Source organism: Polypterus senegalus, chromosome 8 (assembly GCF_016835505.1).
Source record: "Polypterus senegalus isolate Bchr_013 chromosome 8, ASM1683550v1, whole genome shotgun sequence".
NCBI lineage: Eukaryota > Metazoa > Chordata > Cladistia > Polypteriformes > Polypteridae > Polypterus > Polypterus senegalus.
This window is the reverse complement of record NC_053161.1, coordinates 41051131-41069942: the sequence shown is the minus strand read 5'-3', so window position 1 is coordinate 41069942 and position 18812 is coordinate 41051131. Positions and strand designations below refer to the sequence as shown.

General features: G+C 38.9%; 1 protein-coding gene across 2 annotated transcripts in view; it reads right to left on the bottom strand.

The window, feature by feature from the left end:
* napepld (N-acyl phosphatidylethanolamine phospholipase D) overlaps positions 1–18812 on the bottom strand; it is a 77972-nt gene that overhangs the window by 58238 nt on the left and 922 nt on the right. Inside the window, exon 1 of one of the 2 annotated variants that reach the window (XM_039761017.1) lies at positions 1148–1448. The exons of the other annotated variant lie outside the window; for it this stretch is intronic. Coding sequence (XP_039616951.1) covers positions 1148–1317 — 170 coding nt within the window. The 5' untranslated portion in view covers positions 1318–1448. Of the gene's footprint in view, positions 1–1147; positions 1449–18812 lie in introns of those variants that run through there. 2 annotated transcript variants of the gene reach the window in all.

The window sequence follows — 18812 nt, the reverse complement described above, 5'->3', positions numbered from 1 at the left end:
GGATGGATGGATGTCTACCTACAATCAGAAAACTAATGAAATATCATCTCAGCATTTAAATCAAGAACAAAGACTTCTTACATATTTTACCACACCATATTAGACCTGCTGTCATAATCATATTATTCTCATATTCCTTTTTGATTAATGGTAGCAATTGTCTGTGATGTGTCATTACTAATTTATGTTCAATTTCTTTCCTATAGACCCCGTGACCCTGTAGTTAGGATATAGCGGGTTGAATAATGGATGGACGTTCTTTGGTAGAACTGTTGTCTGCTTGGAGTGGATAAACTGTCACATAAAATGTTTCTGTTTTCAGAAGTCCTCTATCTGACTGAATTTGTCTTCTCTTGACAACGGAATGAATTCTCTTCAGAATGCAGCTTACTTTGGGATCTTAAAACCACCGAGAATATACGTATACTTTGAATATACTGCATGATTTTTTTTGTTAATCTTGCATCATTACAATTATGTATACAGGATGTATTTCATTGATCACATTATATTTGGAATTATTGTGTAGCACTCCGGATTTACAAGTGAGTAAACATAATAAACCAAAACGCTGCCGGAATAGGCTCGCTCCTTCTGTGACCTAACATTGGATTAAGCGGATGTTTGTGAGCGTATGCAAAACCAACAGCCAGCCGTTTGCCGGAAATCATTTATCATGCAACTAGTTCCAAAAATAATCCAAACACAGTGACACTGAAATGATGTCTTTCTGTTCTCAAACTAATACCTGATGGTGTCTTCCACACGAATTGTTGATTCACCAGGTAAGGTTTACAAAGCTTCCAACGATAATACACTACCTGTCATCACTGCTTGCCTTTCAAACACTTTACGCCACAGTTGTTTTTGACGAACTGATTAAGCAGCACCCAGTCTGTTGCGCCGACTTTCTACAACTCTTATCCCTTTTATTCTTACAATAAAGGTCTTTCGACGTTACGTTTAAATATTTCCACCTTTTAATTACCCCTAAAACCTAACACTGTTTCACCTTTTTATCCCAGGGTAAACCTCACAGCAAAAGTTAATTCTCTTTTCATTTGCCAAGAGCCGTCTAAAACCAAATCCTGATAAGTGAAACTGACGAATACATTTGACTATAATGGTAAATTAAAAAAAAGCTTACATGCTTCCCTGACTTTCGTTCTCCATGGTGACTTTTGTCTTGGGAACTGCGCCTCCGAATATGTATCTGCAGGTTAGCCAAAGGCAGGCAATAACGTACGGTAAGCGTGTTGAGTGTTTGAAACTACCGCTCAAAAGAGGCTCTTTTCGTCCATGGAGCTGTGATAACATAATTCATCGCGCCACAACAGCCCCCAGTGAACAAACAGTGCCCGATCATCTGGCAAAAACTTTTTCTATTATAAAGGGCAATAAACTGGCTGTCGCAATCAAATTTCCAACCCACAATCCACGCGCAGGTCTAATAACACTTCCGCACTCGTGATTCAAAATCACATGGGGTGCTGAAGCGCCACAGCCATCTTTAAAAGGTAAAGATTATAGTCATGCGCAGAGCTCCAACTTACCTTATAATGACTTTTCAGACATGGTTCAGAACGTATTATTATAGTGTCCTTATAGCTAAACTGACCACCTCAGATAAAAAAATGTAAACAAATTAAACACACTTCAAAAAACCGCATCTCCTATTCGCAAGTCCATCCATTCCTCCTTGCCTTTACATTTAGGAGTTTAAAGGCCTCTTTAGCAGGCTATTAATTTATGCATTTAATAATTATGCATTTAAGTTGAGGTGGTCCATTGCTACTTAGTACTTAGGGGTCCACATCGGTGACAGGCTGTATTGGTCTTGTAACACAGAGGAACTACAGAAGAAAGTGTAGAGTAGACTTTAATTTTCTTAGGGAGACTGCATTACTTTAATGTAGGTAGCGATATCTTTCGAATAAACAAGCTAATTAAAACTGCTACCACACTCATAAGATGCACTCTGGACCCTTTGTAGACAATAACAAAAGAGAGAAGAAGAACAAAACTGAGTGCCATTATTAACAATAATGACATGCCAATACTAGTGCTACTAATAATTATTCATTCAAAGCATGTCAAAAAACATTCCTGGGTCTCCTTTATACCAAAGGCAAAATGCCTGCATAGTTCCTCACTGTAACCGCCATTCAGAAGTTTTCTTTTATTTAATTTTAGTTATTCTAGTGTGTGCTCATACCATACTGTAGGTGTATTTATTTATTTACTTATTTAATGAACTTCTGTAAAAAGGCAATTTCTCCCTGGGGAAAATAAAGTTGTATCTGTTCCAATTCCTACATAAGGTTAAACTCTTACAAACATAATACAGCCACATAAACACCATATTTCAATCAGTAAATTCTGTCTGTTTTGTACACAATATAATCCAATGTGATCGCTGAAGGCAACATGAATCCCTCTTGTTGGAAAAACCATTAGTCATCTATTCAATAACCAAAATACTGATGTCTCACTTTAACATTGATTCTTCTACCATTTTCTACTACCTACAGCTTTTCTTAAGCTCTTATTCACATGATGTCTCTCTTACATCTCCTTTACTCTGTCATCCTCTTTTCTCTCTTGCTAGTTCCTTTTCTCCTCTCTGAAAACCCGTCTCAGTTCTTTACTCTTCCTGCTATGTTAGACTTCCTATAAACCTCTACCCCTCATCTCTCTGTGCTCCCAGGACCTCACATTATCCTTTCCTATTTGCTGGAATACAGTTTTTAAAAATGTCAAATTCTCATCATTAAACCACAATCATCAGTTTACTCAATTTAAGTGTGTACATTGGTTATATTTTACTACTTTTCAGTTGAATTTGATGGATCTTCGCCCAGATCCCCTCTGTCACTTACCGCCCCCTATGATTCCCCAGGGACATTCATGCATATGTACTAGTTTTACCCTCCTGCACTGGCCTTCTGCTCTCTAATTTCTTATTCACTCTCTTAAATGCTATCAATTTCTATTCCTTTATCACTTTATCTTTCAGGTCTTGCTCTTCAGTGCAAAAGCACAAATTCTTATGTCTAGACACTGTAGCTGCTAAACTTATTCTTGCCTCTACATGGAAGTCCCCTAATCTAATCTCACTGAAGAACTGGATGTCCTCTTTTTATAATGTGATCTAGTGCTGGGAGGTATACCGTTTCATACCGAAAAACAATTTTTATTTTTGTTATGATATGGATTTTTCTTATACTGCAATACTGGTTTAAATAGCCTAAACAATGTTTAGAAAACATGGCGCAGCGGGAAACTGTTTAAAGGGGGACCTTTTTCACTGCTGCACCGCTAAACACGCATGCAACAGAGTACATATGTTAGTAGACGTATTGTGCGGTGAAAATTGACATTCCGGAACTGAAGCTGTAGCAGACGATAAAGCTGAACATGATGACACAGAACTTTTGCCGAAAAAAGGAGCTGTGTCTGTTGTCTGGAGATATTTTGGTTTTAAAAGGTCGGATGTGGACCAAACAACTATTTACTGCAAATGCTGTCGAGTCAAAGTTTTCACCGAAGGTGGCATCACGAGCAATTTGCTGCACCACCTTAGCCGCAAACATGCTTTGGAGTACCATGAATGTATGGAACTAAGATTGGCACCCTCCACGTCCTCAGGTAAAACTAAAAAACCTAGAGGACACTTATAGATGCGTTTGCTAGAGGTACTAGATATGACAAAAAAAAGCAAGTGGTGGATTGAGATAACCAATGCCATTACAATCCATATAGCTAACGTGTCAGTGGACAGAGATTGTTAAGATTAACAGAAAGTGTAGTTGGTTTACAAAAATATTTACTATTTATTCCTTTTCTAAGACCTGTTCGGTGCAGTACAACTTTTGACAAGCAAATCTGGATATTTTACTAAGTCTAAATGCCTCTTTGGATGGTTAAAAATATGCTGTCAAAATTATAGTTTAAGTTATTTGCAAAATTTGTTCAATAAAAAGGTTCTATATTTTGACTGCAACTGTCATGCAATGTGATTCCTTCTCTTCATTAGTGCCACCCTCACACCTCACACTGGATTAGTTAGACATAAGCAATAATTATTAAGGCAGCCTGCTTATGAGATTGGGATTAGTAAATTATTGTAAATAAAAGGGTTTGTTAAACAAACGCTTATTTTCTGTATTGACCCTCCTTGTTGTCCATGTCATAGTGATGATATAAGAGCACAAAAGTGGGAATGATTTATAGTTAACAACATACATTTGCACCGTGGGAGGAAACCACTAACCCCATAATAAAAGACAAATTGTCTCAGAAAACACAACATATGAACAGAGAAAAATTCCTCAATAAAATATATATATTACATAAAAGACATGCCATAAAAATAAGCTATGATCTGAGATGTGGTTGAGTATTCCATTGAGACGAAATTAAAAAAAAGGCAAAGTACCCACTATCCAAGTTCTTCAGGGTAGTTATGGAATGTGTCATTAAAATTTTTAAAATCCAGAAAAGAAAACCAGAAGCAAAATCTTAAGATTATTTTAAAAATGTGTTTACAAACAATTTAGTGATGACAGGAAAGGGCCCTGTGAGCAAATATTTTCATTAGAATTGTACATATTTGTAATTGTGAAGGAGGCATAACTATAAAATAAGTTTTGTGCATCTGGATAATGTAATGATGTTAATTTATTAAAACATGAAAATATACTTTTTATGAATACTTTTAACAATTTCACTGAACTGAAAGGGTAAATCTCACATCAAGAGCTCAGGCTACATTAGAGAGAGAGAGAGAGTCATGATCTAATCAGGTTTACTAAAGGTACTGTGAAAGTCTTCATTTTATAAGTGGTCCTCATGTAACTTGATTTGATTGCTGACATGTTCTATAAAAGTCTGATTTATCAGCACCTTTATCTCCTCTACCACAGTTTAATTAAAAAAAGAAAAAGAAGTGTGGCATACATACTGTAGTTCTGATATAAATATTTCTGCCATCAGCAGAACAAAGCAGCCTTATGTCAGGCTGCTTATTAATCTAGCTAAAAACAGCATATGTTATACAGGGGGATTAACGTTATTAGGCTCAACACAGACTCTTCTGGTGATCCACTGGTGAAAAGTGGGAAGTGTATATTTACTGGCAAAGCATTATATAACCTGGTTATGTAAAACTGTCATTTAGGAAAGAAAATGAGGACGATGCAAGTCTTAGTGAAGGAGGTGGTACTTGGTGAGAGTTAAAACTATCCATCCATCCATTGTCTAACCCGCTGAATCCGAATAGGGTCACGGGGGTCTGCTGGAGCCAATCCCAGCCAACTAGATTTTTGCATCTACTGAACTATAGTAAGATTAGTATTTCTAGGAAAAGTTCCTGGTTCACAGGTGTGTCTATATCTCCATTTCATCTATGGGCATAGGGTATGGCAAATGATATTAAAGAGAAGATGATGAATACAACAACAGAAATTTGTTTTTTCTTTAGGCCATAGTATTTAATTTTTTAAATGAGTTTAAGGACATTGACCATACAGGAGAGAGCATTTCTTAGGAATAAGCCCCACAGAAATACTACTGGTCTTCTAATGTGTATAGTCCATTCAAAGAAACCAAAGAGCAAGTCAGTGTAACATTACAGAGACAACGCACCTTAGCTTTCTTGGGAACACTTTTAAAAATGTGTTGCTGGGGAACAGAAACTTTGATCTGCCCTAGTCATTTAGATGTCACTGTGCTCTTAAACATGAAAAACAGAATGCAAATGAATGAGTGAGTAATTAATTAACTAGCAATGAGCAAACATCTTTGAATGGAAGCCATGTAACTTTAGAAGGTATTACTAAATTATTGTAAATATAACACCACTCACAATGTTACAGGGTAAAGAGCATACAGATAATGCAAAATAATTGAGTTATCTACGTACTGTGTTGTTTTTCTTTAGAAATGATCCCTAAACGTACTTACTAGCATTTTGGTAGGTATGTTTAGTGACTGCATTGTTTGACAGGGTAAACAACTATGGTGAAATCATGAAAAATCTAAAAAGATAAATTTCCTACAAAACAATCAACTAATTGCATTAAGGATAACTTGAACTGACAGCTGTTTGCTCTCAAAGGTTGTTTACTTTATCGACACTATTGCATAGTAGTACTTGTTTAACCTGTACCATGTGTATATTTGCATTCTCTTAAATGATCTCACATTATTGATTGTTCTGTGACAATTCTCATTAAGTTATTCCGGAACTTGAATCAAAATCTGTATCTTATATTTTATTATCTAATCAGCACTGCTCACTGAGAGGGTGAATTAAAATAGTTTTGTCCACATTCATTTGTGGAATGGTAACTTTGAGCACAAAACTAAAAAAGTTAATTAGGATCAGAAAAAGATCTGAAATGTAATAGTACAGCAATAACACCCTACTGTGAATCATTCATCTTGAAATGAAAACTGTGAAGCAGGTGTGTAGCCACAGGCTCAGTATCCATAATCCTTCTTGGAATATATTGTGTACACTGTAATTTTAAGACATAGGTCTGACGAATATTCCGGAAACAAAACTATTGTAGGGTGCAGCTCCTTCTGCTACAGGGCATCACACTCTGATATGACATACCTAATGATATTACAGAAGCCCAATATTACTCAGCATTTAGATCAAGTTTAAAAACAAACTATTTCAGAATGGCAGAAGTGTTGTTAGAGCTGCCTCTAAGTCTGTTCACACTGTATTGTCAGCTGTTTTGATCAGTCAATACTAATTATTTCTTCAATTTTCTCTTGCATTTCTACTTTATGGATGTAAATGTGTCATCACCTATGATGGAAAAAAAAATAGTAGTTATATATATATTGTCACGCATGCACGTCAGAGGGTCACCTTCCAACCTCCACAGGACAACCTGGGGCACAATTGCTGACTCTTCTGTCTCTTTTAAAATCCGCAGCTCTGAGAAGGGACCTATTGAGGGCAAATGACTCCGCCCCTTCCCTTCCACAAGTTATAAAAGCAGGGTGCTACAGGAAGGAGGAATCTCATTTGGCAGATGAACCACGTGTAAGATGGAGCAGCAATCCTCATGCCTAACTGCTCTTTATTGTGTTGTAACTGCAGCCAATGGATGAGCAGAGCTTTTTGTTTGTATTGCACCATAGTGCACCTGTTATTTTGGTTCAACTTATTTGGAGTATATATATATATATATATATATATATACACTAGGGGGCTTCGCTCGCCAAACCCCGTGTTTGGTTTTCCGGATACACACTTTTAAGATTTTTTTTTATTTGAATTGTTGCTATTTCATTAATTTCACTTTTATTTTAGAACTTCTGTAAAAACAATATTTGGAATCTTTTGAGTCCCAATATGCTGAATCTTTTAAATGAGGTCAGTGAGACATGTTTAATGACTTTGTACCATAATTTAGGATAGGATTCTCTGTTTGGAATTTCAGCACAGACAAAACGATCTATTTCATCAGCAGTTAATAATTTTTTTTGCAAAGTAACCAATAAATGCATGTGAGGTAAACCCTGTTTTTGAAATTCTCTGACTTAAACTTCAAAGCCTTACAATATTTACATACTTCTGACATATCACCTATGTCCATATATTCGACATCTATTCTCCTTTTCATAATTTCTCTTTGTTTGCGCTAATGCAATGTTTACTTTCTTTGTTTTGACACTGAATTCCAGTTTTCATTATCTCTAACCTGCTCTGCATGTGTTTGCCCCCCTTGTTTTTTAACCTCTTTATGATGTTTTATTTTGTTTTCTACTCTGTCTTTTATTTCTGACCTCGCTTTGTCCTGCTTTTTTTTCAATGACACCTGGTCCGTGGTGATTATTTTCCCTTTTTCGAGTAATGATTTCCATTTGTTTGTGCTACTGTGATCTTTACTTTCTTTTTTTTATACTTTCGAATTTTCCTACTTTCTCTGCATTTGTATCGCCCCATGGTATTTTTTTTTTGAGGCTTTCGAATTCCACTGCTTTCATAATCTCTAACCTGCTCTGCATGTGTATAGCGCCAACATTTGTGAACGTGTTTATGAAGTTCTACTTTGTCTTTTACTCTCTGTCTTTTAATTCTGAGCTGGATTGGACGTGCTTTTTTTTTCAATTGCACTTGTTCCGGGGTGATGATTACTTTCCTTATTTTCTGAATTTGCACCTAGATTATTCTTTTTCTTTTTTGCTCTTTTTTCTCTCCAACACTTTTGAGTCTCTTTTCTCCACCCAGCTTTCTTCTTCACTTATTCATCAACGTTTAATTTATAACATATTGTACGCTTTATATGTGCTGAGAACCCTGGATCTGTGTGTGCTCAAAGCATTGACATGATTGAGTGTTTTGCTGCCCATTTTCTTATTTGATAATGGTTGTAAGTAGGGCGTGTCTTGCAAGAATCTCATGTTCTAATTCATCGCGAGACGGTCCTGGGTCTATCTCTTGGCACAAATCTCATGTTTAAGGTCCCTGCGAGACGCCCTGTGCCAAATCTCTTTCATCTCACATGTCTTTTAAGTGTCTTCCGTGATCTTAACGTGAGGATCACATCTCTATACAGTATATGATATATATTTACTTATTTCAAATAAAAGGTGTGATCAGGCTGGCATCCCAGCATTTCAATCGGACTTTTGAATTTATCACAGTCAATAACAATGTATCTTCTTATATAATATGCTACCGTGGCTGTTTGTTTGTCTGTTCAGGATTTTAAATCACCTGTAGCTCGCAAACCGTTTCACCTTTTGACTATATACTACGTGACGCCTACTACCAGCTTTTGGGGTGATGATTTTTATTACTCTTTTTGTTTTTATTTTATTTTGTTGCAGAATCAACTCTCAGCAGCACGCAGCAGGCCGGCCGTGTGGCACATGCGTATGGGCGCCATTCTCATTCCTACCACCTTCGCCGTCACTTCCCCTAACTCTTCATATCTTTAATAATTCTTGAGGCAGATTGAAGACTTAAGTGCCAGCTTAAGTGAAAAATGAAAGAAAACGTACTAAGTAATTGCAACACAAAAATTAATCAGTTTTAACGTGAAAAAATGCCAACGAAGGAAGAGAAGCAGCGGGCTGCTAGGGTGGAGAAAAGAATAGCTGTTCAGGAAGCAGCAAGCGCATCAACCTCTGAGAGGTTGCTAAATGTACAGAGAAAGAGTATGAATGCTCAAATAAAGTGTATTCACTGCACGTTATCGTGCAGTACGCGGTTACTGGTACTATATATTATACTGCATATTGTCACACACGTGCGCTTGGGAGTCAACCAAAGGGACCAGGAAACGACAATTCCATGCCAGGCCAGGGGGCGGCGGGATGCACTGAACCTCTCTCTGTTCTCTCCGCAGATCAAACACGAGAAATCCTTCCTGTCCTGGCCCTGAGGACGTCAATTCCTGTGAAACAGCTAGAAAAACCCCTCATCCTCCATACTTAAAACAGTTCTGTTTTGGACTTTAACCAGTACACATTGTACTCTACTTTAAAGCCTTTTTCAGCCAGGTAAACTATACGGGTGGCTGCCCCAAACCTTCATTGTGTGTCCGTCGGTTTCTTTCACAATATATAATAATAATAATAATATTTATAATATATAAAAAATATATATATTATGTTATATATATATATATATATATATATATATATATATATATATATATATATATATATGTTTTAACTTTGTTTTGTGTTTATGCTGCATTCCAGTAGTTATTCCATTTGTAGTAATTTTTCTACTTATTCTTTGCAGTTATTCTACACTACAGCATGCCATCCTTTTAGGTGAAAATGTGTTCAATAGGAATAAATAGAAATTGAAATATAAAAATGAAAGATTAAGAAAAATATGCACTTCCAATTCATTTGCCTAGGCCATGACTGGACAGATTCACTAAACATCAACAATTGGAAACTCCACATCAAATTAACAGCAAGTTAAAAAACAACAGTTTTGAAGACTGAAGTTAGTATAATTTTCTTGTATAAAGAAAAACAACACTGAATTGGTTTTTTAACCAAAATCTATAATTCCAAATCATCAGTACTCCAATGATATCATAGCTGTCTGCCTTATACCCACTAAATTATCCATATGAAATGTTCCTACCTCTTTTCTAATGAGCCAGTCATAAATAAACAAGGAAACTTCTCTATCATAATTTACCTTCATAGTAAACACAAGAGGACTTATTTTACTCTTTTGAAATGTTACAAATGCATTGCTGTCTATAAATTGTATTGCCCGTTTTCTTTGCTGTTGTTTTTACTTTTGGCTGTTATTATTTACTTTTTAGTATTAAAATTTTACATACTTTTTACAAGCAGCACAGTGGCTAGCACTACTACCTCACAGCTACAGAAAGTGGGGTCTCATTCTCAGTCTGATCTCTATGAATGTAACACATTCTCCCCTTGCTTATGTATAGAGTTTCTTCAAATTTTACACTGTTTTCTTACATCCCAGACAAGTGTGCTTTGTGATGAATTTTAATGGTAAATTATCGTGGTGTGGATCGCTGGATGCCTGAGTATGCTGTGTAATAGTGTAGTTTAGAATTGTCAAACAACCTAACCTGCATTTCTTTAAAATGTGGAAGATAGAATATCCAAAAGAAAGCAATCTACATGTAATGATAAAATTTAATCTCCACATGCAGAACTCTGGAGCTGCATAAGGTGATTAAGAAAACTGATAAATGAATGTAAATTTAAATTAGTTCTTTAGGGTAATATCTCTTACATGGTGTACCACAGATGAAGATACGTAGTAGGCAACAACATATAACATTAAAGGAAATAAAAGTCATATATATATATATATATATATATATATATATATATATATAGTATATTTAACCACAAGGGAATTACTGTAAATAGCTATGAAGAAGAAGCATGCATTGATACAGCGTGTTGCCGCACCCACCACACGATGAACCACTTCTGGACTAAAACTGTGAAGTCAATGGCTCCAAGCCGTCATTTTTATTTTGCTAGTTGACTAGTTATGAGGATCTAGGAAAACATAAACACATTTTTATCCTTTTTTGTTGAATAATATATTTTTTGCCAATTTCTTTTTGTCTTTTACATTAGTCTTGTTACATTTTGGCACTCATGGCATTGCATGCCAGTGATGTCACAGGCACCATTTTGTTTATGAAGTATATTGGAATGTAAGGCCTCCTTAAGAGGTCTCTGCTTATTTAATATTTAATGACTGCACTTGGCCACTTTTTAAATAGAAAAGTCAGAAAACCCCAGCCAAGGTCATAACCAGAAGGCAAAATAAATAAGCCAGAGATATGAAACGAAAATTGCAGCACATGCTGTATAACAAGGTGAGAGGGTCAGTGGCCAAAAGAGTTTCACATAGCAAAAGCCAAAATGAAAGATGAGATGAAAGTCGTAGTTGAGAACAAAGGGAGTCATAAGCAGTAAATCTAAAAAGATAATAATGAACTAATGTGAAGGATTTTTAGTGGATGTCCACAAATGGAAAGAATCAGGAAATGGATGATGCACAAAATGGCAGCACCCTTAATACCAGAACAAAACTATCAAGACTCTTAGTGTTAGTTAGCTTCTTCACAAATAGGCCCTAGCATTAGGTTTTCTGAACTCAGTTATTTTTTAATGTTTATGAATTTACTAAAATCACCATCTGAGACCTCCTGGGAGTATTTGTTATGGTGTTTACAGATGATATTGTTCTGTATTAGTTTCCACTGGAGATAAATGAATCAGACATTAGTGTGGTTACAGGCTTGCCTCAGCAGTTTCCAGACACTACTCATTTGCACCCTTGAATATTATTTTCAAGCAAACTTATAACTGCTAAATACAACTATAATTTTAGATAAAATGACATGGACAACAGCATATTGTTACTAATAGACAATCCCTGGAAGAGTGCTGCCAATGATTACAGAGTGCCTACCAACTATTCACTGAACACTAAAATCTGTCATACCTACAAGTGGAAACATTACTAAATCCAGGGCAGGACCAATTGACATTGTATTTGCTCAGTTGTAATTGTGACACAGCTGGGTGTGAAATGCCTTATCTAATGACTATGCCTGTAAAAAATGAAGGAAACATTCTGCCAATTTGTGCCATAGCCTCTTGGCACCAGTTGATTAGAGCGCTACTACAAATAAAATGATGCAGCATGATAAACATATTATTGCTCTTTGCACCATTGAGAAGCTTCATTTTATCTAATAATAGCTGTCCCCTGCGGCTCTGCCAACGTGGCAGTGAAAAAGAACAACCTTTAAAAATAAATAAGTTTAATTCTGGCCAAGCGGAAAGTAGGTAAGCTCCAATGTCAAATGTTACCACTGTATTTGATGTGTTCAGGTCTGACGGGAGAGTGTACCCCGTGTGGGGAGAAAAGCACGTGGCTGTGATATCTCTGACAATCAGCAGCTACCCTGTAAAACACATGGAGCTCTGATCTCTCTCTCTCAAAAACGTCAAATGTTACTCCTTAACAATCTGTAGATGACAATGTATGTTGAACAAACAGGTATCAGCCTCCAACACATGGTGAAAGGTAGACCGACTCGAACAGAGGCTGCCACATGAGTGAGGGGGGCCCGCAACCCTCGGCTCACGGCCTCTCTCTCAGATTCACGCAAATAAATTGGTACCACAAGTGAACTATGATACTTAGCACGATGAGAGAAGTCATAAAATCAACCAGAATGTTCAAGCAAATTATAGAACAAAAAAAAAAAGATCCAAATCCGTTAAGTAGTTCTCTCGTGCAAAGCGGACAGACTTACAGACACACAGCCAGACAGAGAGACATTGGATTTTACACACACACATATATATATATATATATATATATATATATATATATATATATATATATATATATATATATATATATATATTGTCGCAGTAGGGGGCAGTAATGCTCCCTTGAACCCTCAGGTACCATGCCAAAACACTAGGTAAAAGTGCAATAATTCTTTTATTATAATAATAATGTGCACTAAGCACCCTCCACTCCTCACTACTCATAAACAATACCAATAATAATAACAATAAACAATCCTCCACTCCCAGACGCGGTCCCCTCCTACCACCCAGCTCAGCTCAGTGTCTGGACTGAGCCATCGTCCTTTTATAGCCCCTGACCTGGAGGTGTTCCTGTCCCAACAGTCCACAGTTCCTTATTCCTTCCGGGTCAGGGCAATCAGTTCTTCATTTCAACCCGGGAGCACGTCGTTCCTTCCCGTCACGGTACTCCCGGGTCATAAAGCATAAAAGAGCCCATAAGCCCCCCCACAGTGACTCCTGGCGGTCCCCAAGGTATCCAGCAGGGCTGTGTATAAATACTACAAAGTCCATAAGGCCCTGCTGGACCTCGGGGCACGATCCTGCTGTCGGGAGAGCTCCTCCCGGCGGCCTGGGGGTGAGGACCGGCATGAGAAGCCGGCAGTCCTCCACTATATATATATATATATATATATATATATATATAGTTGTGGACAGCCAGGACCCATGCCCGGGACGCACCTTTGTCACTAGATCCGGGGGAGCAGCCATGGGAGGAGTGGAAAGAAGAGTGTGATTTTCGGTGATTTTTCTTTGTATTTTGGGACTGTGTTGTGCCTGTGGGGTTCACGGGGAAGACATGCCCCACAAGTGAAGAAGAAAAATAAATCTTTTTGTTTATTTTGCCTGTGCCTCTGGTGTCAGTCTGTGTCAGGTCACCACCAACCAAGCACCAATCTCACACTGGCGTAGTTGGCAGAATTCTGGTCCTTCTTTTGGGGCCGGGACCTGTACATTTTTTTTTTGTGTGGTGACCCGGCACAGCAGCACGAGTCATGCACATTGCGCAAGAGCACATAGCACGCACCCTGAGACTGCGCACTGAAGTGCGCACCCACGGCAGGAAGGCCGCTACACTCTAGGGCTCCATTACCCCGTCAGAGCCAGTATGGGGAGGGAGAAAACCGGGCAGACTCCAAGGTCAGTGGCGAGCCACCTGCCCGCCGTCAGAGAAGAAGCCACAGTCGGTGCGCCCCGAAGAGAGGCCACATGGACAAGAGGTCGTCTGGAAGATGAAATCCATGTAGGGGCTGGTGGCCCGGGTCTGTGTCAGTGGCCTGTGGGCGCCAATTCACGGCGTGACGACAGGACGAGCTCGAGGGCAAGCAAGGTAGGTCCGCTCCCCGTTTTCTCCGCAGGACAGCAGGCGGAGGAGGAGTGCCCAGATGATATCCCCAACGCGGCTTTCCCTATTGTGAAGGGGGCAGTGGAGGAGCAAAGCCGCTTCCTGCTGGCAGGTAAGGGGGTGGAGGATGGGTGTCGTCTTCCCATGGTAAAGTACAAGCGGGAGCGTACCTCCGCCCCAAACCTGATGAAATCCCAAGGGTGCCGGTGGAGAAGGAGCAGGAACAGGAGCTGTAGGACTCACAGTCGGCAAGGTGGAACGAGGTAAGTCCGAGTCAACTGCTGGCCCACGAGACTAACCTGTCTTTGACTGTATGGGAGCTGGAGGAGCTTCTCCATACTGTGCAGTCTGTATTACAGGCTCTGGGACTGCTCCAGGAGATGCTCGAGTGGCTGGAGAGGAAGGTCAGCATACCCCTAAGGGCTGTAAAACAAAGTCTGAGGAGGTGCAATGCTGGATTCTCTGGCCATACTGATGCAGCGGTACCGGTGAGTGACGCCTGTACCGTAGAGTATATGGGAGGGGCAACCGAAAGGGCCGCAGTATTGATTGGATCCGCGCGCCGCGTGAACGCACCTCTGACAAGACAAACAGCTGCAATGATTGACAGTGCAGCAGAGGAGTGTGCAGGGAGGCAGCTGCTTGATATTGGCTGCCAAACAGCCCTGCCCCAACTGCTGGCACTTTTCTAGTGGGCGTCCAAAGGGGTGCAGACTGCACGGGGTCCCTCTTCTTCCCATAAGGGGACCCAGACCGTCAGTGAACCCAGAACAAGAGGAGACCCCTGAAAAAAGAAGGGGCCTCCAAACAGTGCCCCGTCTGCTCGCAGATAGTGGAGGGCTGAGCTGTGGAGGAGCGGAACCACAAGCCATCCTGTTTCCGGTCCCACAGGGATAGCACCAGAGGGTAGGAGCGTTGCTTTAAGTGCAATCGCTGTGGCCACGGCTGGAGGTGTTGTCCGTGGAGGACATCCGGAGGACGTGGGGATCAGGGCAGCACCTCCCGCTCTTGTGCTTTTGTTATTGCAGGACAGAGCCGTGGACAGGAGGATGCAGACTCCCCATCCTGGAGGAGACCAGCCCTCATGGGATGAGCTGCTGTGCCCCACGGGGCTCAGATGAGAGAGGGGCACTGTGGCGGACAGATGGGACACTCCTTTGTCACTAGATCCGGGGGAGCAGCAATAGGAGCCATGCTACGTTCCTCAGAACCTTTGTTGGCAGACCCCTAGGGTTGCATGGGGGCCACTTTCGTAGAACACTGGAGCTCATCTTGGTTGGGCTCCATGGCCTCTGCCAGGGGGAGCTGCACAGCTTAATGAGCCCGTCTGGGCGAGAGCGCAGCTACACCCGGAAGTGCAGCCAGAAGTAGGTCAACAAGCGCCTGCAGCACTTACGGGTGGGCTATAAGAGGAGCCTGCAGCCCCTACTCAAGTTGCCAGAGTCAGGAAGAGGAGGACGAAGCTGCCCTGGGAGGAATGAAAAGAAGAGTGTGATTTGGGGTGATTTTTTTTTTGTATTTTGGGATTGTGTTGTGCTTAAGGGGTTCACGGGGAAGACATGCCCCACAGGTGAAGAAGAAAAATAAATCATTTTGTTTATTTTGCCCGTGCCTCTGGTGTCAGTCTGTGTCGGGTCGGCGCCAACCAAGTGCCAGTCTCACAATATATATAGATGTACAGCTGAATATGTTTTGATTCCCAGGAATTGGATTTTTCTTCTTCCTAGGCTTCAGAATTTTTTCTTATTGACATTTAGGTATCTTTTCTATATTGAGTATGAGGATTCTAGATATTATTTTGTTATGAATTGTTATTTTAGCATTCTAGAAATTGTTGTTTGATTTGGATTTGCTGCAATACCATTTTGTTTTTGTTTAGTCACTACAATTTTGAGTGTATATGTGGGATGCCAAGTGACGTCTTGGGAAGTTGCACCAAGTGACATCACTGGTGTGTCAGCTTATAAGCCAGTGTTGCAGAGCATTCATCAACCTACTTTGTGGGTGCATTTTCAAGAATTTAGTGTGTTACTGATACAGATTTTTGGCACGTAAATTTGCAACTGTGTTTATTGACTAAAACTTTCATTTACATTTTTCATTAAAAAAAAAAAATCAACTAATTTTATTTATTGTGGCCACCTACTTCGATGTCTTGGCAGTAGGGAACATATGTCTATTTGGTATGCAGATCCACACCACTGAGCCTGTCTCCACCACATTTTGCATGGATTTCACATTTGTACAGGGAAAGGCCACTTGCTATGTTTCATTTTGACATCTGACTGCACATGCCCTTTATTAGGAAAGTATCCCTAAAAGGCATGTTTGGCAGAGGTATGCAAAGATGCACCCCATGATGAGGGATGTTATTCAGTAAAATTTTAGTTTTGAGACAAATATTTTTCCATAGTAATTTGTTTAGTGATTGCACCTGCACCTGTGTTTTATTCCACCCTTGGCAATTGCCTTAATTAATAACTTGTCTTCTCTCTTTTATTTGACAACTTTCTCCACTAAGTGTAATAATTTTGGTGAGCGAATTATAGATATCACCCAGAAATTAATTGACAATTTGTAACTGTATCTTTGGTGACTTCGAGTTGGTCTGGAGTATATTTCTGGCCAAATACTGGCAGAATTGTTCATAATTTAATAGGTGTCTAAGCTACAGTGCCTAATAACTGTGTGCTAATTTGGACCAACTGCATATAAATTGATCTTTCCCAGTTCAGGTGAACTCCTCATTTCACATATTCAGGCTTAACTCTGTCCTTGTGTGTTTCTAATCAGATGCTGAATCCAGCTGATAGAATAAACACCATAAGACCAGGAAATGGAGATTGTTGACAGTTATATAAATTTTTGGGCATAATTATAGCCTCAAAACTGACTTTTAATAAAAATACAAAAGGGCATGTGCAAAAGGGACAGCAGTGCTGCTACTGTTTTATGGAAGCAGAATCTTTTTAGTTTGAGTCCTACCATTATGTCACTTTTTTTATAAATCTTGTATTGAGTCTGTTCTGCTGGCCTGTTCTGGAAATCGTAACGTCAGCATCAACAAAGAATAAAATCTAAATTTTTAAAATTAAAAAGCAGTAAAATAATAAGGTCTCAACATTCAAATCTCACAGACCTGTTTAATAAGCAAGTATTACGTCAGATAGGACTCACTCACTACATTCTCAATTTCAGTTGTGGCCTTCAGGTCACAGGTTGAAGGTTCCAAGGATAAAAAACAACCAGTTCACATACTCTTTCATTCCCAACTGGTATTTCAAATATGTTCAATTTTAACAAACACCCGCAGGCTTAAATCATTACAAGAGCAGTTCTCATTTGCATCATTCATCAGACAAGTCTAAATGTTAGTTTAATTCGTATGTGTAATATGTTTGATCTAATGTTTCACCATGAGTATCATGTTTACATCTATATTATATTCATTTGTACTAAGTTTATGTTTGATTAGCTGTGTTCTTTGTTGATGTATTTTTAATGTTATGTCATTGTCTCTCTGTAAAAACTGCTGACAAAACAAATTTTCCTTTTGGTACTTTTAAACTGAATTGAAATGAATATGAGGTTCAGAATGTTCTAGATTCCCACAAAACTGAAATGCAGGCTCAGCATTTAGTGCTTTAGAGTGGCACTTTAAAAAATTAATCAGCAGATGCTCAATTTCTGGATTATACTATGTATATCATCTTAATATACATATATATTATGTATAATATATACATAATGCCTATTATATACAGTTTAAGTTCTCTGGAAAACACCACTCTGTTACTATTTGTTAAATATTTTGTGACACTTTGGTACTGACGTCTCAATACCCTAATAATTCTGATTTGATTTGTGGCCTTGATATGTTCTTTCAATGTTTCTGCAGGCTTTCTCAGAGAAGATGAACATATTGTATATTTAGGTAGGTAGGTACGTTGGTAGGTAGATAAAAGGGATTTGTTTGAAGCATGTAAGTACAAAACAAAGGACATTGTTACACAGCTAAAAGCAAATAAGCGAGACAACATATAACAACCAATGTTACAATCATTAAACACACATATAACAGTACATGATTAGAATTTAGAATACAGCAAGACCCCCACGCTACTAGAATTCAAAATGCTTCTAACTCTGAGGATAAAAGAATGCTCAAATCTGACATACTTGGAAGCCTACTTTTGCAGCCTGACTGCAACAAACCTAGGAAACACAGGATGGCTACACTCTGAAATTGAATTGTTTTCTAATTTGCTGCCCAGATTTGGAAATGTAATGAAAAAGCAGGTTCAGAAAATGGTTAAGATAAATAGATTGCCATTTGAGGTAAAAAAAAAAGACCTGCAACTTCATAAGGCCACCATAGCTAGAGTTTGTGCAGTGCTTTGTTCAAATGTTTTTCTCATTAGTAGTTCTTGCTATGCCTGAAAAAGTCAAGCGCAGACCTCAGTGATCTATAAGCACTGCATACCATCATATAACTGTAAGCATGTCTCACATGACTAACCTGAAGAGAGGTGACATACAGATTTAAATGCTTAGTACATTTTAGTTCTCTGGAAAACAACACTCT